Source organism: Megalobrama amblycephala, linkage group LG15, assembly GCF_018812025.1.
Source record: "Megalobrama amblycephala isolate DHTTF-2021 linkage group LG15, ASM1881202v1, whole genome shotgun sequence".
In the NCBI taxonomy this organism is placed as follows: domain Eukaryota; kingdom Metazoa; phylum Chordata; class Actinopteri; order Cypriniformes; family Xenocyprididae; genus Megalobrama; species Megalobrama amblycephala.
In genome coordinates this window covers 31,895,964-31,920,204 of record NC_063058.1, presented here as the reverse complement: position 1 = coordinate 31,920,204, position 24,241 = coordinate 31,895,964, and the positions used below count along the sequence as shown (strand labels likewise).

At 39.7% G+C, this 24,241-nt stretch overlaps 2 protein-coding genes across 4 annotated transcripts; both read right to left on the bottom strand.

Annotated features, from left to right (window-relative positions):
- Window positions 1–1,484: 1,484 nt before the first annotated feature.
- Window positions 1,485–5,136, bottom strand: LOC125246981. Of its 2 annotated transcripts, none has more exons than XM_048158142.1 (4): window positions 4,814–5,136; window positions 3,361–3,555; window positions 3,083–3,159; window positions 1,485–2,601 (listed from the first exon to the last, which is right to left on the bottom strand). In XM_048158142.1, exons 1-4 carry the CDS (start codon window positions 4,910–4,912, stop codon window positions 2,283–2,285), a joined length of 690 nt encoding a protein of 229 aa, XP_048014099.1. In that variant the 5' UTR covers window positions 4,913–5,136; the 3' UTR covers window positions 1,485–2,282. The 2 variants fall into 2 exon arrangements, with proteins under 2 accessions (XP_048014099.1, XP_048014100.1); XM_048158143.1 differs by having other exon boundaries at window positions 1,485–2,598.
- Window positions 5,137–7,235: 2,099 nt separating this feature from the next.
- LOC125246978 (GTPase IMAP family member 6-like) lies at window positions 7,236–22,949 on the bottom strand. Of its 2 annotated transcripts, none has more exons than XM_048158141.1 (3): window positions 22,358–22,939; window positions 21,438–21,478; window positions 7,236–8,555 (listed from the first exon to the last, which is right to left on the bottom strand). In XM_048158141.1, exons 2-3 carry the CDS (start codon window positions 21,448–21,450, stop codon window positions 7,651–7,653), a joined length of 918 nt encoding a protein of 305 aa, XP_048014098.1. In that variant the 5' UTR covers window positions 21,451–21,478; window positions 22,358–22,939; the 3' UTR covers window positions 7,236–7,650. The 2 variants fall into 2 exon arrangements, 1 of the variants encoding a protein (XP_048014098.1); XR_007180009.1 differs by lacking the exon at window positions 7,236–8,555 and adding an exon at window positions 21,230–21,320 and having other exon boundaries at window positions 22,358–22,949.
- Between the last annotated feature and the right edge of the window lie 1,292 nt (window positions 22,950–24,241).

Sequence of the window (24,241 nt, the reverse complement as noted above, 5' to 3'; positions counted from 1 at the left end):
ATAAACAGCTACATGAGCTACGTGTTCAATGTGATTTCGGATTGGAACGATTTGCCAGCTCAGATGAGGACATTAGATTTTACACAAGGTAAGCCTGAAGTTTGGTTAAACTCCTTATGGTTATAAAATGAGCTCAATATACGTTGTTTGTATATACTCACGCATGCTTAACATGTTAATGTACGTACAATAAATATACGTAAGTGTATACAGTGATGCTTATGATTAAAAACACTGCTTCTGGTGGTTTAACAGGTTCCCCAGCTACCGTCACCTGATGGCCTTTTGGTGGCTGATTGAGCCATCTGTCCACAAAATCATTCGTGTTTCTAGGTCCAAAGCTGCTGCTAGGAAACATGAAGAGATTACACATGCACGACCATCAGTGGTATGTTATTCACTTAAACACAAGCACACACAATAAGAGTGACTGTACATTTACATTTTGTCAAAACGCCTACAATGCAGTATGAATTTTACTGTGCTGCCTGGGTGAATACAAAACTTACCTTTCATGCATGTTTACCTTTCCAGAGACAGCTGCTGCAGCCAATCGATGAGTTTTTTCTTTTCCTCATCTACCTGTCAGTTGGTTTGAAGGAGAGAGACCTAGCACACCGTTTCCATGTGCACCCATCCACAGTGAGCAGAATCATTTCAACATGGACAAACTACCTCTATCCACTGTTGGGATCAGTGTGTGTGTGGCTTTCAGCAGCTGAAGTTAAATCTAACCTCCCTGAAGACTTCATTGATTTCCCAGACACACAGGTTATCATTGACTGCACTGAACTCAGATGTCAAACACCATCCTCGCCACTACTCCAGAGTGAAATGTACTCAAGCTACAAATCTCACTGCACAATGAAAGGCCTCATTGGCATAGCTCCTCATGGTGCAGTGACATTCGTCTCTCAGCTTTATGCTGAGTCAATAAGTGACAAGGAGATCTTTAAACAGTGCGGAATAGCCAAAAGACTGACAGAGGACATGGTAATTATGGTAGACAAGGGCTTCCTGATTAGTGACTGTGTCAAGTGCAAAGTGTACTGTCCACCATTCCTGTCTAAGGTAAAGCAGATGCCAGCACATCAGGTGAAAGAAACACAAGCCATAGCACGACTGCGAGTTCATGTGGAACGTGTCATCAGGAGGATCAAAGAAAACAAGCTGTTTGATGGTGTCATCACACTGTCTCACACTGTTAACTTTAGTCAACTTTTTACAGTTGCATGCCTTTTGTCCAATTATCAAAACAAGGCATTAGTTAAGACATGGGTCAAATAAGTCTAAATATTTCTATAGGGTTAGGGTTAGAATCTATAGTTTAAAATCTGTAGTCTACCCGTTTTCATTGTGTGTACTAGGTGTGTTGTTCCAAATTCTTATTGTTTTCTTTCATTGTTTTTTGTCAATTTTCTATAAATGCCAACTATTAATGTATATCTAAAAAAAGGAAATGATATGTCATGATACAAGCAAGGTAAATTAACTTTGTACATTTATTTTTTCTGGAAACATTGTGTCATTGTACATATGAAAAAAGAACACATTAAATATGTTAATAAATATGTTTTTGGTCAGTGCTGTTTTACTGATTTTTCATTTCACTGACTTTCAAATTTAAAATTATAACTATTTCATAGACAAGTATTTGTGCATATATGTGTAAAAGTAAAAACAATCAACCTTCTCTCGAAGTGCATAACTTTGTGCATGTGGGTGTCACTGTGTATACGCTGGACAAAATAATCCTCCTGGGCCCACACCACAAAGTCACACCACTGCATTCCTGAGACCAGTAGTTGTCCCTGCACCTGCCAATAGTATGCATGGCTCTTTTTTAGAGTGAGCAACCCTTTGTCCATTTGCAAATATTTGCAGTCAACAATGTTTTTGGCATTAGGGCATTTAATTTCAACAAGCCCAAATTGAGGATAATTCAGTGGGATCAAACACAACACCATCAGGAGACGCACCAAGCCAGGGAGCATCAGGATGGATGATTAGACCACAGGGTGAGTAGTTAACATTTGTCAACTTGCTGTATTCCACTGTTACCTCTGACTCCATTTCAGCACCTCTTCTCATTTCTGCTGTCTGCCGGCATCCCCAGATGATGCGCTCTGAGAGGGACTCAGCAGAGCTCAGGCCTCTGACGTGGCACACCTCCCGAAACCTGGAGGCTGTAACTCTTGGTTTGCGAAGCTGATGCCAGTCAGGGCAAGAGCTTTGGTCACGTGTTGCCTCTTCAATTTTCTGAGCCATATCTAATGGTGTGTTTAAACTTTGAAGGTGTAAAAGCTGCTCCTCAGTGCAAACAAACATACATTTAGATGGAGAAAGACTATATCCTTCCAGAGGCTGGGTGGAGCGTCGTGTAATTGGATGTACCGTGATGTTAAGACAGGCTGCTGGAACGACAAGATACTTCCTTCCTGAACCATCCCAAATGCGCTTTCTACAAGTGGCTTTTCAGGTGACATGTTCATAGTGGTAACAAGTGGCTTGTCCTCAAGGGTGAACTCTGCATAGGCCTCCACAACTCTGAACATGCATGGATCTGGTAAAACACCCACCATCCCTCTGTAGAGTCCACTTCTGTAAATAGATGTTAAGCATGAAAATTATTGTTACTAAAGTTTCACTGTTTTGTAATTCCCCAAAAATAATATTTCTATATTTTGGTAACACTTTTCAATACTAACCATGAGCAGTTCATTTGTTACTGTATCTTTGTTAAAGTTAGTTAAAAAAAGAGCTGTTCATGGTTTGTTCATGTTAGTTTACACAGTACATTAATTAATGTTAACATGCTTTTAATAATGCATTAGTAAATGTTGAAATGAACATTAACAAATATAAATAAATGCTTTATAAGAGCAGTTCATTATTAGTTCACGTTAACTAATGAACTTTATTGTAAAGTGTTACCTATATTTTTTTACTCTGGATTATTTTAAATGCTTATGAACACTTTAAATGCATATTAGTCTTCGCAAAAAAATGTCCAACATATTATTATTATAATTGTTGTTAACATCCTTGTACACATGAAAATAAATTTGATAGCTTAATTTACCTTACTCCACCTTGTGCTGTACGATTTGGTACAGGTTTTGTGATGACCATGGCATTGATGGGTCCTGGTTTCACTCCCTGACAGACAAATTATTATTAGAAGGAATAAAACTGAAACTCTTACCATACTATATACTTTTACAATTCAGATGTTTGTCAGAGCAGTGCTGTTATCTCTCCCTTAAAGGACAAGTACACCAATTTGTTGGTGTATTTTGCAAGTACACCACTATACTGTTTTATACATAAAAGGCCAAAGAAACTATGATGTTCACTTACCATTGTTCGTGGTTTATGCCAGGACTGCTCAGTTTCAGTACAGCTAAGCACAGGGGGTACAATGGACATATTGAGTTGGGAATAATGAGCAGTCTGGTAAAGTAAGGCAACAGTATGGTTGCACAAAGCAGTGCCTGCCACACATGAGCACTTGCTTTGTGTTAGCACCACAGGGGAAGCATCCCTTAGTCCAACCTAAAAAATACAAATACAATCATTAACCAACACCAATTATACTTCCTGACAATAGAGTCAAAGTTAGTACCGTGTTAATGTTAGTAGAACAGTAAACAAGATGGCTTTGCAGATGCAGATCACATTGTAATACTTGGGTTTATGGAATAATGTTTAAACTCAAATTATACGGATAATCTTAAGAATTACAGATTCAGACTGACAATATTCAGATCCATCTGCAAAACCTCCTTGTTAAATGTAATAGTTTAACAACAGGAAACATTTGAACACATTTGAACGCATATGAACACATTATAAACAGATCTGAACACCTGAACTTGCTTAACCCTAAGTCTCTAGTAGTGATGGCCGATTTCGAAACACTGCTTCATGAAGCTCCGAAGCTTCATGAATCTTTTTGTTTCGAATCAGTGATTCGGAGCGTGTATCAAACTGCTAAAGTCACGTGATTTTAGTAAACGAGGCTTCATTACGTCATAACTGTTTCGAAACAGTTCGAAATTTCAATGGTTCACCGATAGAGGGCGATGATAAAGTGAGCCCATGAATCATGCAGATTCACTGAGAACTATTGAACAAGTGTCTAGGGCTTTACCCTATGGTTTTACCTGATCTCTGATCAGTTTTATACAGTTGTAGATGTTTTAATTATACATTAGAATAATTTAAATGAATAATGGTAGTTATTAATCTCTTATTGGCTTCTTTAGCTTGAGCCATGGAACAGATACAAGCCTTTAAAATTGATAAAAGAACACATATTATAGCTACAGACACTCTATATTTAATCTTATTAGATGATTAGTTAATTCCATTTGATTGATTTTACTTTAGATAAAACTTTTGCAATACATTTGTTAAAGTGTATTTTTAATGCATGTTTGGCCTGAGTTTTGTTGCATTTGCACTGCTCTGACCACTAGGGGTCACCGTGGAGACGGGTGTCAGATTGTTTCGAAGCCTCGAATCATTACGGCACATTTGATTCAACTGCTTCAGTGTTTCATGAAGCCTCGATCTGCCCATCACTAGTCTCTAGCATACTATTAAACTGTGTGGGGCCTCGTTCTTCTTCATTGACCTGTAACACAAGGCTCTAACACTGACTTCCCCTGACAACCTGTCTTTATTTGATACTGGACAACAATAACAAAAACACATAACGTTAGCTGAAAAAATTAACGTATTTCTGTTTGTTAACAGTTAGCTAACAGTAATAGCATTGCAAGTTGTGTAATATTAGATATATTCTTACCGTCATAGCTGTGTATATATGAGGCTGCATACAATTTGAAACCTTTCTCCAGCTTACTTGATGGGGCTGTGGTTGATTTCCTGCAAATACGACGCACATCGTTAACGTTGATCTTCGGGAGATCCTGGAGACAGCGAGTGTAAAACGTAGCCATTGCTAAACCGGAAATGACTGAGCCGTAATGAGAAGAATGTGGAAGAAGTTATGCAAGTAGCGCATTGCTGTATCAAATTGAGCCTGAATCAGATCCAGATGAGGAGGAAAAAGCAGAACCTCTGCAATCGTGGCTTTTAAAGGACGTTTATGAATGGTATTTCATTTAGTATTTGTGTCAAAGTGTTTATGCTGTCACTGCTGTTTGTTAGCATTCAATATACAGTTTTATCCTGATTAAAGCTTTATGTAGCCGAATACATGACTGAGTAGTAGCATTTTTGTAAAGGTAGCGTTTAATTTATAGCATGAACAACTGTTTGTCTATGAACATAGAAGTTTGTTGGTGTTTGTTGCACTAGAATTTAGCTAACTGGCTAGCAGAAACGAGTTGCTCTTTGTATATGTCCTTGATGCATTAAATGTTTAAAAGACATGTACAAACAATAAAACGTACTTACAGTTTGGGAGCGATAAACAGCAACTTCTGCTTTTAAAGTGGGAACTGCTTCATCTTTCAGTAAAAGCCTTTGTGCAATCCAGCATTGAACTCGTGTAGATTCTGGAATCTGTCTTCAGCGCCGCATCCAGTGTGAAAATATCACAGATTATAATGGGTTATATTATCTTTTGACGCGTCACGCAGCTCGCGTTCGGTGTAAACAACTCTTCCGCTTCCATTATACTGTGCCACATGGCTTCGCCCACTTAGTTGCAAAGTGAAATCGCATTGAACCACCCCTTTAAGTGTTTTTCTCCCATAGAAAACCGTTATAAAGAAAAAGCTTTTAACATCGCTTAATGTAGCCTAGGCTACAAAGTGATATTAAAAGATCAAGTTTTAAAAGATTAAGTTTTAACCATAAATGCTCATCTTGAACTAGCCCTCTTCTTCTTCTTCTCTATTTGAATTACAGCAGTGTAGACACTGCTAAGTGTATTACTGCCCTCCACAGGTCAAAGTTTGAACTAATTGTTATATACTTGCATTAGCATATTGTATATGATAAATTAGTTCAAACTTTGACCTGTGGAGGGCAGTAATACACTTAGCAGTGTCTACACTGCTGGAATTCAAATAGAGAAGAAGAAGAAGAGGGCTAGTTCAAGATGAGCATTTATGGTTAAAACGTATATATATATATGAATTTTTTTTTTTTTTTTTTTTTTTTCTTTTTAGAAAATAAGCAATTGTTTCTCTTGATAAGACCCTTATTTTTCATCTGGGATCACTGTAAACTGTAATTTTGACCTTCAACCGTTTGGGCTCCATTGAACTATACTATTCTATATAGTTACGATACAACTGGAATAATCAACTTTTATGAATCTCTGTTGATAAACAATGGAAAGAAAGGTGAATAAAGACTGAGAGGAAGAACCTGAACATCCAGAAAATATTATTTCAAGAAATGTTCAGCATTTGTACTGGCTCGTCTATTTATCTCATGTTCTGTGAGAGCTGTGAGTGGAGGGAGAGGAGTGATTCTTTTCAGCTCTGTGTTTTTATGAGTGTCTGGATATGTCTCTTCATCTGTTTGCCTGTATTGTTTTGACCAGCGCTGTATAGCTGTGTTTTACAGAGTGTTCATTGTCAAACTACAAAATTATTTAAATTTGAATTTCTAAAAAAAAAAAAAAAAAGCTATTATTTTATATGAAAAAATAATTATTGTCTTTTATTGCTAAAATATTTTAGTTTATCATGTATATATTTTTAATTCAATTACATAGCTTTATTAGCTGTCATATGGTCATGTTACAATGTGCCCTATCACACGTTAGAATGTGCTCCACCTATGGGGCATGTCGTCAAATTTCACTTCCCTTCTTTCGGGGTAAATAAAGAAAAAAGTATACACTGTATTAATGAAACAAAGTCACATATTTGTATCAGACATGTGTGAAAAAATTGGAACAAAAGAAATTCTCTGAACTCTTTAAGTAGATTTACACAAACTGAGAAAGTCAAAAAGCGTTAGGTTGTGCCCCGCACTCCCCTATTTTTTTGCAGAGAATTACTGTAATTTGTCCAACTCATTTTTTAAAAATTCTGTCCATGGTTAGCTTGATAATCCAACTCTTTAACAGTGTAAATAAGTCAGAATGCATGAAATAGCATGAAATATCATCAAATAGCATTAGCATTTTGGGCTTTAAAATCTCATCCTCTATGCACTGCCATTATTAAGCTTGGAGGCCAGGACATTATTTGATATAACACTGATCTGAAAGAAGAAAGTCATATACACCTAGGATGGCTTGAGGGTGAGTAAATCATGGGATAATTTTTATTTTGGGTGAATTATTCTTTTAAGAATTAAATGGCACAGGTTGGAACAGAAATACCAAATGTCTTTATTGTTTTTCAACCCTACAACATATATTGCAATTATTACAAATCACCAAAGAGTTTACTTTAGAAGACAGAGTGTACTAAAGAAGTACTGTAATGTATGACCAACCCAGCTACATTTCTGAAAGTTAAAAAAAATTAAAAATAAATAAACTATCCATAATGTGATTTTTAATATTTAAGTAGAAAATGTCTGTCTTACATGTGATTTAAATATATGGAAAAAAGTGCATGACAGAAAACATCTGATTCTGTTTTGCAACAACTATTGCACCCTTTCTGGATTGCATTTTTAAAAAAACATACTGTGTAAATAAAGTACACATTCTTAGTTCAATTCCTCCAAAGGTGAGTATGATGGGCTTTCTCTGCGTCGACGGAATCGATTTGCAAGACGTCTAAATATTTGAATGAATCTTTGCCGGAAACGCTCAAATGCTGATGTTCTTGCACGGTCAGAGTATTGGCCTTCTCTATTCCTTCGATCCTGTGGTACAAATCTCAGTGACTCCAAAAACACTGGATTATGGTACTCTCCACTAAATTCTGCTTCCTCTCTATTTCTTCTCTCTTCTTCTCTTCTTCTTTCCTCTTCTTCCTCTTGTCTAAATCTCTGAGCTTCTTGATACATCTCATTACTGTAGTGTCCTCCTCCATTCATCATTGTGTCAATCTTCTGCAGTAGATCATTCACCTGCTCTCTGTTATCCTGATCTTTATTGTTGAAGACATGATACCCCTGACAGCTCTCAACAATCGGTCCTAATATGTTGTGCTCATTTACCTCTGACTTAAATGTCTCTGGGTCAATATCATCCCCATTTGTGAAGAGGATCATGAGATACCTCAGCACACCGACACCAAATATCATCTGAATTTGTGTCAATACCTCTTCCTCCTGCTTTGTGAATCTATATAGAGGAAGTACAAATAAGAATGCATGAGGTCCTGGTGCAGACAGAAACACACTCTTTGCCATCTCATCTGCCATTTCCATCACTGGAAGTGTTATGTCAAAAAACCCAGGAGTGTCAATGACAGTTATAGTTCTGCCTCCAACAACTGACTCCTCAACCTTACATTCCTTTGTTACAGAGCTCAAACTTTTTTTACATTCAAATCTGTTCTCTCCCAGTATAGTGTTTCCTGTTGAACTTTTCCCAACTCCGGTTTTCCCCAGAAGGACGATCCTTAGTTCAGTTTTCTTGTTGTTACTCTGTCCCTGCTCTCCCACTGGTGAGAAAAACAAGAAGCTCTTGTTGGTATACAGAGCATTTATGTTGCATTTCCTTGCTTGTAAGTATCATAACACATAATAGCAAAACCATTTCATGGCTTTGCATTGTCACAGTCTTCATGAGTGGATGGATTTAGTATACAATATATATATATATATATATATTAATTAAATGACAATGTTTAGGCTAATGTCAGAAAGTTTAAAGTCAGTCAGTCTGACGTTATTTCAACTGACAATCGGGGTCCCTATGGAAAGCGCCACAACCACTGAACTGTGTTACGAGTTTTCAATGTGTTTTCAATGCAGATGTTGGCTGTAGTGTGCCTGTTGGCAACTGATTTTGCTAAGTCGACACTATAATAAAACAAAATTAATGCTGCAAGCAGCATTTACCAGGGTTCAAGCATTTAAGGCCTTTAAGCACATAAAAAGGTATTATATTATATTTAGCAAGCATGTCCCTAGTGAAAAAAAGTATACTTTATTGTATTTTAAAAATATTCCCTTTATTTATAGTACATTGCAAATATACTAACAAAATTTTTTACTATCTTTAAAAATATAAAAAGTATGTTAGCATCATATTTTCACAATAGAACTTTTAAGTATATTTTTTAGTATATTTTTTAAAAATATATTTTAGAAAAATATACTTGAAGTGTTCAGTTTGTTTTTTAAAAGTGTATTTATTTGCACGTTATAAAAAATATATTTGAGGAATATTTTAACTGTGTGCTGAAAATGATCATTGTAACAATGCACTGAAAGTATATTTAAAAAATACATTATTTAAAATCCTGAAGTTGTGGTCTATCTAAAGTTAAATTTGAGCATATTTTTTAAGTTTACTTCTACATCCTTGGAATTCATTATATTACTTGTGCTTATTTATTTCAGTATGACTAATGCATTAAATGCCCATTTTTTGCATGCAGTGTAGCCTAAATTTCCAAATATGAGTAAATATGTTTAATAAGTTTACACTGGCAGAATCATTTTACAATCGAACACACAAATCTATATTAAACAACACACCAGCAGCACAAGTAACGTTACATGCGAAAAAAAATATGTTGAGTGGTTAAACTTGAGACTTCAGAATTCAAATGTCTCTTCAACTTGGTCTGTGACCAATCAGATTTTGTTGCTCACTGCCTTCAGCCAATCAGAGCTGCTGATGTCATGGTTGTTACAAATCCTCATGTTTCCGTTTTCTCCTGTGACCTAGTTTCCCCGTTCTGTTCATTAGTTCATTTGATTCACCTGTGTCTAATTATCCCATCACCTTGTTAAGTTCCCTTTGTTTGCTCCCTGTATTTAAGCCCTGTGTTCACCCTCCTTTTGTAAGCTTGTGTTAGTTCTACATGTTATCATTAAAGCCTGTATTCTTCAACTCTCCTTCGTTTCGCCTGGTGTTTGCTACCAACTGTGACAGAAGAACGGACCGAAACCGATATGGACTTACCGGCTATCCAGCTGCTATACCTCAACCAGGAGCAGCAGTCCCTTGAGACCCACACCCAAAGGTTTTTAGATCTGGCGTGCCGTAACCAACATCCTGGATGAAATGCTGAGTGTTTTTTTTTTTTTCTATATGAGCCTCAGCACGAAGTCAAGAGCTCGGCTGCTTGGTGTGGGTCCTCGGGGGAATTTCACCAAGTATGTGGAGTGGGTGCTGGTGAACTGTGATTCTCCATTCACCATCGACGTCGCTGAAGAAGTCACCAGCCCCGCTCCCCATCCAGAGTTCAGCCTGCCTTCACCCAGTGACACAGACTACAAGCCAGAGCCCACCGCAGATGGAGGTAATCAGTCTGCCGCGAGGAACGAGCCGGAGCTGACAAGTGGGACTGAGCTTCCCTTCGCCTCTGAACTGGAGTCCAGAGGACGGACGTTTGACCAGGTGTGTGAGCCGGCAACAACGTGCACTAACGTGGGAGTCCTTGTGGAGTTCGAGGGGATGGAGTGGAGCCCCGCCCACATTCCCACCACAGAGGGTGAGCAAGCGCTGGACTATTTGCTTTCTTTTTATGAGGACTGTAGTGAAGAGGAGGATCCCCCGTGTCTCCTATCCCCGCTGGTTCCGCCCAGCCTAGAACTGTCCGTCTCCCCGGTGGTTCCGTCCAGCCCTGAGTCTCCTGTGTTCCATCCCAGCCTCCCTCTCCCGCCTCCTCTCCTGCTGCCATTCAGTTCCTCTGCCTAGTCGCCGCTGTCTTATGCTGGCACCTCAGTTTCTTCTCTACCAGCCCTCTGTGGTGTGGATCCACCTTGGGCCAGCTGTTCTACAGCGCCATCTGGATGCCTGGGCCCCTTAGCTCCGCCTCTTGCCTCCGATCCAGTCTCTCCACCTCGGCTCGTCCTCCAGACTCCTCCACCATGGCTCTCTCTATCTCTCTCGCGGTCCTGTCACTCCGGTTCCACCTAAGACCTCTGGCACCCCGACTCCTCCTCAGGGTATCGTCGCCACACCTCCCTCGTGGCCTCCGAAGCCTGCAGTGTCAAGCCTGGTCGTCGGCCATCCATCTGCGCTCTGGGCTCCTTCTCCATCGGCTTCGTCTCCATCATTCGTCCCCACGGTTTCGTCGAGGAGTTTTACACCATGGCTCCTCCCTCGACTCCGCCGTGGATCACCATCCTGGCTGAACTCTGGAGTCTCCATCTACTTGTCCTGCTCCTGGTCTCCTCCTGGCTTCTCCCACCCTCCACGCCCCCCTGGACTATAGTTTCTGTTCCATGGACTCTTTTCTTTTGTGTCTTTGTTTTACTCTGCCCTCCTCCAGAACCCCCTCCCTCCCTCCCTCCCTCCTCTGTTGGACTCTTACGGCGCGAGGACGCGCCTATCCGGGAGGGGGCGAACTGTTACAAATTCTCATGTTTCCGTTTTCCCCTGTGACCTAGTTTCCCCGTTCTGTTCATTTGATTCACCTGTGTCTAACTATCCCATCACCTTGTTAAGTTCCTTTTGTTTGCTACCTGTATTAAAGCCCTGTGTTCACCCTCATTCCTGGTCCATTCTCATCTGTGTAAGCTTGTGTTAGTTCTACATATTATCATTAAAGCCTGTATTCTTCAACTCTCCTTAGTTTCGCCTGGTGTTTGCTACAGTACCAACTGTGACAACGGTCCTCGTCTGAATCCCCCTCGCTCAGTCACTCAGGTGACACTGAAAGCATAATACATCGCTCAATCTTAGGGATTCTGACCAGTTCAAGTGACATCGCAGCCTGACCTTGATGGCAACGACAACTGGCTAGGAATTTAATGGCCTACACGATCCTGAAAGAACCGGAGAAAAGTTTTTTTTTTTTTTTTTTTTTTTTTTTTTTTTTTTAATTGTACCTTTAACACAAGAACTCGTAGAGGTAACAGCATAGAATAAACTCAAATACAATAATAGTCAGGGGATCCACAATAAAAATAAGGGGGAAAAAAATTAAAGCACAAGAAATTTGGTGTCACGGTTCACTAATCCGCTGTCTCATACTGTTGTCTGTGTGTAGGTTTTGGGATGTGTCACTTGATTGTTCTGTGTGGGCGTCGCCGCTGATTGCTGATCAGCGGCAGCTGTGGATCATTACACCTCCCTATATAACGCCTTGTCTTTCGTCTCATGTTTGTCAGATCGTTTGTTGAAGTCCTGGTGTTGTCCCGTTGTTTCTCGTGTTTCTTGTTCCTGGATTGGATTCTCGTCGCTGTTCCCTGTTACCGGTCTGTCTCGTTGGATTACTCGTTCTGGATTTCATGCACGGATACTCACACGGACACACGGACTCACCATTCAGGACCATCATTCATCACGGACACTTCATCGCCCATCGAAGTCCCTGTGTTACCCCTCTCCTGCTGTCTGTGTTGCTGCTGTGTGTTGTCTATTTGCCTGGCGTGAAGCTCTATTAAAGAGATATTAACTTGCATTTGTATCCAGTCTTCTTTTCTGTGACAGAACGATCTGACCAACCATGGATGCAGCAAGTTCAGCAGCTATCACGGAGTTCATCAACCACAGTATTTCTCGCATGGATCAGCAGCAGGAGAGCATCTCTTCCACCGGACGCGCTGTTCAGGCGTTGGTAACACAGGTGTCCGAGCTCTCCCAGCAGCTGCAACAACTTCGCGCTCCCACTGCGCCAGCCCCGCCGCCTGTTCCCCCACCATCACCGGAGCAGAGAGACCTGCCTGAGCCCCGCCTTCCCGTCCCACAGAGCTATGCTGGTGAGCCAGATTTTTGTCGAGCGTTTCTTAACAAGTGTTCTCTTCACTTTGCTCTGCAGCCACACACCTTCGAGAAGGAAGAATCTAGGGTAGCGTTTGTTCTAACCCTCCTGACCGGAAAGGCGGCACTCTGGGGAACGGTGGTGTGGGAAAATCAAGATCAATGCTGCTCCTCGTTCCCGGCACTCTCCGCCGAGATGAGGAGGGTGTTCGACCGTGCGGTGGCAGGAAAGGAGGCCGCCCGTCAACTCACCGCCCTGAAACAGGGCAACCGCACGGTCGCCGACTATACCATTCAGTTCCGCACCCTCGCGGCGGAGTGCCTGTGGAACGAGGAGGCGCAGTGGGATGTGTTCCTGCATGGGCTGGCTGATCGTATCCACCGTGAAATCTACGCACTGGACCTACCTAAGACCTTCAATGGACTGGTTGAACTCGCTCTACGTGTGGACTCTCGTTTACAGAGGTTAGAGCTTTTAGAAGAATCTGGAGAGAAGCACAGCGGAGGCGGCAGTCGTTTTTCCTCCGTGGTGGATACGGTCGGTCCTGTTTCCGATCCTGAGCCCATGCAGGTGGGGAGAGCTCGGCTTTCCCGGGAGGAGAGAGAGAGGCGGAGGTCCCAGGGTCTCTGTCTGTACTGCGGGGTGTCAGGACATATCATCAGGACCTGCCCGGTAAAAGACCAAGCCCGATAGTAAACTCGAGTCCTCGCCAGCCACCCTCCTCCCGGTAAGACTGAGATGGGCAACGCATAACATCACCTGCGACGCACTTCTGGACTCTGGGGCGGAGGGCAACTTCATGGACATTTCTTTCGCACGACAACACGGTTTACCCACATCACCTCTGACGCACTCCATATCAGTCAACGCTCTCAATGGACAGTCTCTTCCCAGTGTCTCCCTTACTACTGATTTCATCACCCTCGTCACATCTGGTAATCACACTGACAAGTCCCAATTTCTGCTCATGGACTCACCTCATGCACCTGTTGTTCTTGGACATCCCTGGCTCACCAAACACAATCCCCGCATCGACTGGCAACAAGGAACCATCACTGAGTGGAGCACCCAGTGTCACAAGTCTTGTCTTTTGTCTGCTTGTCCCACGGTGTCTGTTTCTGTTTTACAGGAGGAGGCGGTGGATTTGTCTAACGTGCCCATGGAGTACATCGATCTGAAGGAAGTGTTCAGTAAGTCCCGGGCTGCTTCTCTTCCTCCTCATTGTCCCTATGACTGTGCGATAGATTTAGTTCCCGGTAAGTCTCCGCCTAAAGGCAAACTTTACTCTCTGTCTGTTCCCGAGAGGGAGGCCATGGAGAAATATATTTCTGATTCTCTGGCGGCTAAGTTTATCCGCCCTTCCTCATCTCCAGCGGGGGCGGGGTTCTTTTTTGTGGGGAAGAAGGACGGATCTTTGCGACCTTGTATTGACTACCGGGGCTGAACAACATCACGGTAAAGAATACCTACCCTTTGCCGTTGATGTCTTCAGCCTTCGAGAGGTTGCAAGGAGCGTCCGTTTTCACTAAATTGGACTTAAGGAACGCTTATCATTTGGTCCGCATCAGGAAGGGGGATGAGTGGAAGACCGCTTTTAACACCCCCAGAGGGCACTTTGAATACTTGGTCATGCCCTTCGGGCTGTCCAACTCGCCTGCGGTCTTCCAGGCACTCGTCAATGACGTGTTGAGAGACATGGTTGACCAGTTCATATATGTCTACCTGGACGACATATTGATTTTTTCATCGTCTCTCCAGGAGCACGTTCAACACGTCAGACGAGTGCTTCAGCGGCTGCTAGAGAATGGGCTTTTTGTCAAGGCGGAGAAATGCGAATTTCATGCACAGTCTGTTTCTTTTCTAGGGTACATCGTCTCGTCTGAGGGAATTCGCATGGATCCTGACAAGGTTAAGGCTGTGGTGGATTGGCCAAACCAAGATTCCCGTAAGGCCCTACAGCGGTTTCTGGGTTTCGCTAATTTTTACCGGCGTTTTATTCGCAATTTCAGCCAACTAGCCGCGCCTCTGACCGCCTTGACCTCCCCCAGAACGACCTTCAGGTGGTCAGATGCAGCCCACGCTGCATTTGCCAAACTGAAGAGCCGCTTCATTTCGGCTCCTATTTTGATTGCCCCTGATCCTTCGCGTCAGTTCGTGGTGGAGGTCGATGCGTCAGAGGTGGGGGTAGGTGCAGTTCTTTCCCAGCGATCTCCCTCAGACGACAAGATGCATCCATGCGCGTATTTTTCGCATCGTTTATCTCCCGCCGAACGCAATTACGACATTGGTAACAGAGAGTTGTTGGCAGTCAAATTAGCGTTGGAAGAATGGCGTCACTGGTTAGAGGGATCGGGTTCCCTTTATTGTTTGGACTGATCACAAGAATTTAGAGTATATACGATCGGCTAAAAGGCTCAACTCTAGGCAGGCTCGAACCGTTTGTTTGTGCCGGAGGGGCTAAGGTCCTGCGTTATCAAGTGGGGTCATTGTTCCAACGTGGCTTGCCATCCAGGGGTCAGTCGAGCTAGGTTTTTAGTCAAGCAACGATTCTGGTGACCAGCTATGGCTCGTGATATTCGCAGTTTTGTTTTGGCTTGTTCAGTTTGTGCCACTGGTAAGACTTCCAACCGACCTCCAGATGGGTTACTCCAACCTCTGTCTGTCCCTTCAAGACCCTGGTCCCATATCGCACTAGATTTTGTTACCGCCCTCCCACCCTCCCAAGGGTGTACGGTTGTTTTTGACCGTGGTGGACCGATTCTCGAAGGCGACCCATTTTATACCCTTAGCCAAATTACCCTCTGCTAAGGAGACAGCGGTTGCGGTCATTGATCACATCTTCCGGTTACATGGCCTCCCGGTGGATGTGGTTTCTGACAGGGGTCCCCAATTTGTGTCCAAATTCTGGCAGGAGTTTTGTAAGTTACTGGGGGCGACGGTTAGTCTTTCCTCTGGGTTCCATCCCCAGACCAACGGTCAGACTGAGAGGGCCAACCAAGATTTAGAGCGAATGTTGCGATGTTTGGCGTCTAAGAATCCTTCCTCCTGGAATCAACAACTCTCTATGATTGAGTACGCTCACAATTCACTGCCAGTGTCTTCTACGGGCCTTTCTCCATTTGAATGTAGTCTAGGTTACCAGCCACCTGTGTTTCCCAGTCTGGAGTCCGAGGTCGCGGTCCCCTCCGCTCACGCCTTCGTCCAGAGGTGCCGCCACACTTGGAACAGAGCCCGCAAGACTCTGCTGCAAGTGAGGGCGCGTACCAAGGCTAAGACCAATCGCCACCGGTCGAAGCCTCCCGTATACGTCGTGGGTCAAAGAGTGTGGCTTTCTACTAAGAACATTCCGCTCCGCTCCGTTGCCAATAAGCTTGCTCCCAAATTCATTGGCCCGTTTACTGTCACTAAAATTATTAGTCCAGTGGCAGTCCGCCTCAAATTGCCTCCGGCGTACAGGAGGATTCATCCCGCCTTTCATGTGTCCAAAATTAAAACCTGTTTTCCGTTCTCATCTTAATCCGCCTACTCCGGTTCCTCCTCCGCCGCGACTCGTAGATGGGGAACCAACCTATTCGGTTAATCGTATTCTGGACTCTAAGCGGAGGGGACGCAGATTCCAGTACTTGGTGGACTGGGAAGGTTACGGTCCGGAGGAGAGAAGTTGGGTTCCTGCTAGGGACATTCTGGATCACTCCCTTATTGATGATTACAATCAACAGGTAAGGAGTTCTGGGAACGCCGTGAGGCGTTCCTAGGAGGGAGGGTACTGTCATGGTTCACTAATCCGCTGTCTCATACTGTGTGTAGGTTTTGGGATGTGTCACTTGATTGTTCTGTGTGGGCGTCGCCGCTGATTGCTGATCAGCGGCAGCTGTGGATCATTACACCTGCCTATATAACGCCTTGTCTTTCGTCTCATGTTTGTCAGATCGTTTGTTGAAGTCCTGGTGTTGTCCCGTTGTTTCTCGTGTTTCTTGTTCCTGGATTGGATTCTCGTCGCTGTTCCCTGTTACCGGTCTGTCTCGTTGGATTACTCGTTCTGGATTTCATGCACGGATACTCACACGGACACACAGACTCACCATTCAGGACCATCATTCATCACGGACACTTCATCGCCCATCGAAGTCCCTGTGTTACCCCTCTCCTGCTGTCTGTGTTGCTGCTGTGTGTTTGTTGTCTATTTGCCTGGCGTGAAGCTCTATTAAAGAGATATTAACTTGCATTTGTATCCAGTCTTCTTTTCCGTGACATTTGGACTGATGATTTGGACCAATGTCTGATGATATTTTCAGAGCACAACAGTTCTTCAGTAATTTCAGTGAGAAGTAAAATAGTTTGAATTCACTCAAATGTTCAAAGCATGGGTGAGAATTTCTCCACTTACAACAATGAATATGGTATTTAGCAAGTAGGAAAACAATATTCACAACGTCTAATGTTGAATTATTTAAACCATCAACGTAAAACAGAATATGGTAAATGCTAAATACAGGGATGTTTGATATTTTTAAGGTTAGCAAGTCTCTAACATCACTCCAGAACCAGCTTGAAATGGAGCAGGTAAAAAATAAATGTTCTAGAGATTCATCAGAAAAATCACAAAAACCACACCCCGCCTTGTCAAATTTAAATCGCTTATGAAGAAAATTGGAAACTGGATCAATTTTGTGACAAATTTTAAAATGTGTTTATTTGACCTTAGGTGGAATTGGCCATTTAACATACTTAGAAAAAGCCTTTCCCAGCAGTTCAGAAAGGTCTATAGGTCTATATACACACAGTTTTTATTATAGTCATGGAACAACTTGGATTTAAAAGCATCTGTAGCAGCCTTATTATTAAAATTTTTATCAAGTAATTTATAACGACCAATTAATAAATTTGGCAATACAGGAGTGACATTAGAGTAAGTCAACGTATTTTGAATAAGGTGGATCTGCCGATTACTTTTAGAGGAGAATGCTGATCCTTGGAAAATGTAACAATTACAATAGGGTTTCAGCGCTACCCTAGTGAAAAAAAGTACGCTAAGTATACTTGCAGCAAGACTAATTATTAGTATATTTCAAGTGATTATTTAATTTAAAGTGTGCTATTTTGAAACAACTAATTTTGTACTAAGTATATTTAAGTTGAAATTAAGTAGTATTAAAATACAACTTTAAGTATATTTAGTATACTTATATGTGCTAAATTGGAACAACTTCAAGTATACTTAGTACATTTTAAGTATATGTCTGTGTAGGGACTAATTACATGCTTGATTAGTGTTATTAAAGTGTACTTAATTTGTGTTATAAGTATATTTTTTGTTATAATATACGCTGTATTATAAGTATACTTTATTTGTGTTATAAGTACACTTTATTTGTGATTTAAGTACATTACAAAATATTTACAAGTGTCTTCAGAAACACAAGCAATATACACTGAATATATTATTTTACAGGTAATAGTATATACTGTATGCTCAGTAACTTTGGCTTTTCCAAATACTAAACATTACACACTTTGCAGTCAATAACAATACACTTTGTTATAATATAGTCAACATTTGAAGGGGGATCAAAACCTTTAATCAAAGTTGTCCTAAAACCTTCTTCTTAGGACAACTTTGCTGAATTTTTTGATTCACTTCAAATGTTGAATACTGTACTTTGAATTACATAATCTCACACAATACAGTTGCGCTACTATTTAAATACAGTTTAACACATTTTTCCCAAAGTTAAATTAAATACAATATAAGAACATCACTAATGAAGAGACATATTTCATTGACAAATCCAATAGTTTTTATTTAAACTTAGATTCAGCAAAACTTACCATGTTTTTCATTAAAGAAAAAACAAATATTGGACCATGGTGACCCTCTATACACAAATACAAATCACACATTATATTCAATTTTCTGATGAGCTTCTCATTGTGTCTGATGGCACAATGATGACCGCAGAGACTCGTGAAGAACAGCATCTGTTGACAGAACATACCAAAGATATAAGACAGCATGTTCAACTCTTTATTCACGTTTACAATAGTCTGAATATGTCTGAATCCTACATTGAACCAATACTATTTTTGAACAGTAAATGAGGATTATCAGCAGGGAACTGTATCAGAATGGCATGTCGATATTGTTTTCGGTTCATAGTCAAGCATAAAACACTTTATGAATTAATATCGTACAGAATACAGGCTGATTTGACCAATCATATGAATGTTTTGGTTCTGCATACAAACATGTGCCATAAACCACCACACACAAACTCAAAAAGGAGATATCAAGCAGAAATCTCGCTCTCAGTTTGTTAAAGAAAATAAAATAAAGTTTGTTAACTGGTAGACTACAACTCACCTCCCAATAGCAGCACTTTTCTCCGGTTCTTTCAGGATCGCGTAGGCCATTAGATTAGCCGGTTATCGTCGCCATCACGGTCAGGCTGCGATTGAACTGGTCAGAATCCCCAAGATCGAGCGATGTATTGCGCTTTCAGTGTTTTATTAAATAAATCATACATTGCGACATTATACTTCACCTGAGTGACTGAGCGAGGGGATTCAGACAACGACCATGACGAAGTCTCAAGTTTAACCACTCAACATATTTTTTCGCATGTAGGCCTAACATTACTTGTGCTGCTGGTGTGTTGTTTAATATAGACCAGAGCCGTTGATATAGACTTGTGTGTACGATTGTAAAATGATTCTGCCAGTGTAAACTTAATAAGCATTTACACATATTTGGAAATTGTATAGGCTACACTGCATATACTAAATGGGCTTGTAATGCATTCATACTGAAATAAATAAGCACAAGTAATATAATGAATTCTAAGGATGAATAAGTAAACTTAAAAAAAAAAATTCAAATTTAACTTTAGATACACTACAACTTCAGGATATTAAATAATGTATTTTTAAACTTTTTTATACTTTCAGTGCATTGTTACAATGATCATTTTCAGCACACTGTTAAAATATACCTCCAATATATTTTTTATAAAGTGCAAATAAATACACTTTTAAAAAATAAACTGAACTTACACTTCAAGTATATTTTTCTAAAATATATTTTTTAGAAAATATACTAAAATACAATTATTTTAAAGTGTGTTAAAAGTTGTATTGTGAAAATATAATACTAATATACTTTTTTATATATTTAAAGATACACTGTAAAAAAATCCCAGTAAAATTTACGGTAAAAAAACGGCAGCTGTGGTTGCCAGAACTTTACCGTAAAAAATACAGTAGCAACGTAAAAAAAAAAATCAGTTAAATTTACGGTAAAATAACGTATTTCATTAACTGATATAATGTTAATTTACCAACCTAATGAAGTATTAATATCTGTTTTGTACCTTTATAATACACTGACAGTCATCAAACACAGTGGTGATAAGAGTCACATGATGAATCAAAGTTCATCACAAGCAGCTTTTTCACAAGCTGAGAAGAACAACACTAACATATAGACACACAGTGTCATTCACACACACACACTAAACACCATCATGGTAACATGCATGAAATTTTAAAAATGCAATAAACATTAATTTAACAACATTAGATGTAACATAAAACCCTAATGTACATAACTGATTAGAAAAAAATGAGAAAAACTAAGAAGAAACAGAGTTATTTCAACGAAAATATATAAAATGTGAAGTGTCACGCAGGGAATTGTGGGAATGTCAATTTACGGTTTTTCACTGTAAATTTTACAATGAATTGTTATTTTTCACTTCCAAAAACTGTGAATTTAACAGTATTTTACCGTAAAATTACATTAAATGTACAGTTAGATCTATTACATTTATTCACCGTATATAGTACGGAAACTTTCTGTAAACCAATTGACAGTTTTTTCACTGCAGCATTTTTACAGTCTTTTACTGTTAAAATCACGGTCATTTTTTACAGTGTAGTACATTTTTTGTTAGTATATTCGCAATGTACTATAGAAAATGGCAATATATTTAAAATACAATAAAGTATACTTTTTTTTCACTAGGGTATGCACTTGAACCCCTAATAAAAGCTGACACTGAATATTTGGAGAATGTTCTCATAACAAAAATCTGTTATGGGGGACAACAAACTAAAGCTGGGGACACACTTAACAACTAGCTGAAACATTCTAAGACTGAAGTAAACACACTATATGATTTTAAATGCTGACTGTAAACACTGTCTAAATGAAACTGGCACAGACTCAGCGTTTTTGGCCGTGATCAGTTGTAAGTATCAAATTACATTCATAATCAGCCTTACAATCATTAAATTTGTCTGTCTTTTAGTCCATAAAACTAAACCAAGAATAAACAACTGATTAAATGTTTGTGTGTGTGTGTGTGTGTGTGTGTGTGTGTGTGTGTGTGTGTGTGTGTGTGTGATTGTGTGTGTGTGTGTGTGTGTGTGTGTGTGTGTGTGTGTGTGTTTGTCTGTGGACAGTACATCATTTAAATTATGATTATTGTTGGTTAAATTACCTGCATTTTTTAAAGGCTGATGAGATCCTTTTTGACGTCTAGTAGCCTATTTAAGATTATTAGATTGTCAGACATATTTAAGTATTGTTATCATTTGTCTAGTTCCAAAAACATAAAACGAACAGGTACGTCTATATTATATAACTGAACTTTCTATACCTACCATTGTCTTCCATTGTTTTGTTCTTAGCTGAGCTTCAAAACCTGTAAAAGAGATCCACTTTAACTTGATTTGATTCTATTCAATTGCATAAATAGTACAAACAATAGTCTGCAGTTCTTCTCTGCTCTAAACTAAGTTGTTTGAATTAGACTTATTTTATTATGGTGTGATTTAATCTGGTTCGTCTTTCACATTATATCCGACACCATCATCCCACTTTATAGGTAATAAAGTCAGACCTACTGATATATTGGCACATTAAATCAAACAGTGCACAGATTTAAACCATAATGCCTTTGTTTGCATAAAGTAATCTGTTTTTTTTTTTCAACAGGAAAAAAAAAAAAAAATCTGTAATCACGATGTACAACTTGCTTGATTAGTTTTGAAATGTTCGACATTCAACAAAAAGTGTAAAATGTGATTTCAACAGAAAACTGTAGCTGCTGTAAACTGCAGTCGGTTTCTTCTGATTAAATTTTTTATGCCATGGAAAATGTTGATGCTAATCTTAGATATTAGTTTTAATACACACCAAAGATAACATATTTCGCGTTTTATCATTTTAATGTGTAAATCATCTCTACTGAAGGGGTAAAATATTTTTTAAAACAACAGTCTGATTAATAATTAAAATAAATCATTGCTACGTATGACAGTTTGTGACAGTAAGGACATGACGCGCATTTTAATTGCATGTTCACCTACATTTTTTTAAATGTTACTTATTGTTTCAAAACATTCAAAGAACATTTTCATAATGTTTGAAGAACATTATAAACATTTATAAAATGGAATGTTCCCTTGACATTCATAAAACCGAAAATTTATTTTTTAAACAAGCAAACAAACAAACAAACAAACAAAAAAAACCACTTAATTATTAAAAAAAAAAAAAAAAGAAAAAAAGAAAAACCCACCGTAATGCTGATCTTTCGACGCCTGGACTTTCTTCGGTTTAGTTTCACTTTTTAACAGTCAGATTTATAAGCGCTTCAGATATCATCAGCTCCGCCCATCAGAGGACGAAATAGCTCAGAATGGAAATTTACTTAATACAAAGAGGTGGTTGTTTTTCTGTGAAATGACAGACAACAGACATAGTTCTCATAATTATAAATGATCTTAATATTACTTTTATACAATTCCGTACTCATGCAAGTACAACATTAGTGACTGTGTGTAATTAACATCTTATTTCACAGTAACTATTTTGTTATGTATGATATTACATGTTATATATCACAGTTTAATACAGTATGGCTGTACCACCCGTCAGCCCAAAAACGGATTCCGACGGCCTGGGAGAAGGTATAATCTGTGTATGTCTTATCATTATGGACTCATATTGCACAGGAAGTTACACCGGCCGATTATGTACTTCTCTCGATCACAGACACGCAATGGAGGCGTTCTTCAGAACTTCCACATTAATATAAGCTCGAAAACTTAGTGTAATACTTAGTTTATAATCAGAATATAGTCACTTAAATAGTCAGGCAAAACATTAATTTAGTTATTCTAAATCAAATGAGCCGTTCAAATGACATTGGAAACAGAGGTGTAGAATAAAGGTAAAATAGCCTATGTGAAAAATACGGCTTTTTTTTTTTTTTTTTTTTTTTACAAAGCATTAACACATGTTAAACTGCGCCCCAAAAACACAATCAAGCCTAGAATAAAACCACTGAACCACCCCTTTAAGACAAGAGGTGATCGTGCTTTCTTTGTAGCTCCAAGGCTCTGGAACTCTCTTCATTTAACATTGAGAACTATGGGTTATGTGCTGTCTTTTTTTAAAAAAACATCTGAAGACACATCTTTTTGGACAAGCTTTTAATTAACAATATGGTCTGCCTGCATTAAATTTGCATTGATAGTATTTGTAGAGCATATTAATGCATATATTTGTTATATAATATATTTGCATATTAATGCATATATTAATGCATATATTTATATTTGTTTTATGTTATTGTTATTGTAGGCTAATGCACTTTGTGACCCCTTGCTTGCGCCGTCTGTGAAATATGCTATATAAATACACTTTACTAACTACTGAACTGTCATCTGTTGCATCTACCCCAGAGTCTTGAACTAGTTCACCTTATAGAAAAAATATCTACACAGACAACATAATTTTCCCGTGGAATTCAAAAGAGCGCGCCAATCGAAAGTGAAAGTACAGAAGCCATTTTGATGAAGCGATTGTAAACTGTTTTACAAAGCCATTCTGCTGCTTTTCTCTCTGTGCTGTGATCACACAAACCTGAGCATAATTAAATATAAATACTAGTCTATTCGGACCGACAACCGAGACAGAGCAACCAAAGGTAAGGCGATCGATGCTTTTGAGTCTGTATTAGCCTATATAAGACCTTAATTCGTTGTCATTAAAGTCACTGTTAAAAAAAAGTTAAGTAGCCTAATCAGCATATAAGCTAAGGATTTATTAAGTTCACATGTTATAAAAACAGGAAACTATGCTTCTAACCACAGCTGGAAATCTGTCGTTCCAAACACACAAGTTTGCGATACAATTTGCGAATGTTCGTTTGAACTATGGTTTCAGGTAACACAAAATCGTTGAACAATATAGGTAACAACCGAACTTGCGATGTTAGTTAGCTACGATGCTTTTGGGAAACGCACCCCAGCATGTGACCAGCTTCCCAGCAAACAAGGGACGTCCCCCGGACGTTGTGAACGTCCGTTAAGGTCCGCGTTTGGTCCGCTTTTTAACGTCCGCTGGCGGACGTTCGGGGGACGTCCGCGTTTGGTCCGCTTTTTAACGTTCGCTGGCG

Coding starts and splice junctions, on each gene's coding strand:
- LOC125246981 (XM_048158142.1), bottom strand. CDS start 4,912: ATGTGCGTCGTATTTGCAGGAAATCAACCACAGCCCCATCAAGTAAGC. Junction 3,160..3,360: donor GGCATAAACCACGAACAATG/GTAAGTGAACAT, acceptor TTTGTCTGTCAG/GGAGTGAAACCAGGACCCAT. Junction 2,602..3,082: donor ACAGCACAAGGTGGAGTAAG/GTAAATTAAGCT, acceptor ATCTATTTACAG/AAGTGGACTCTACAGAGGGA.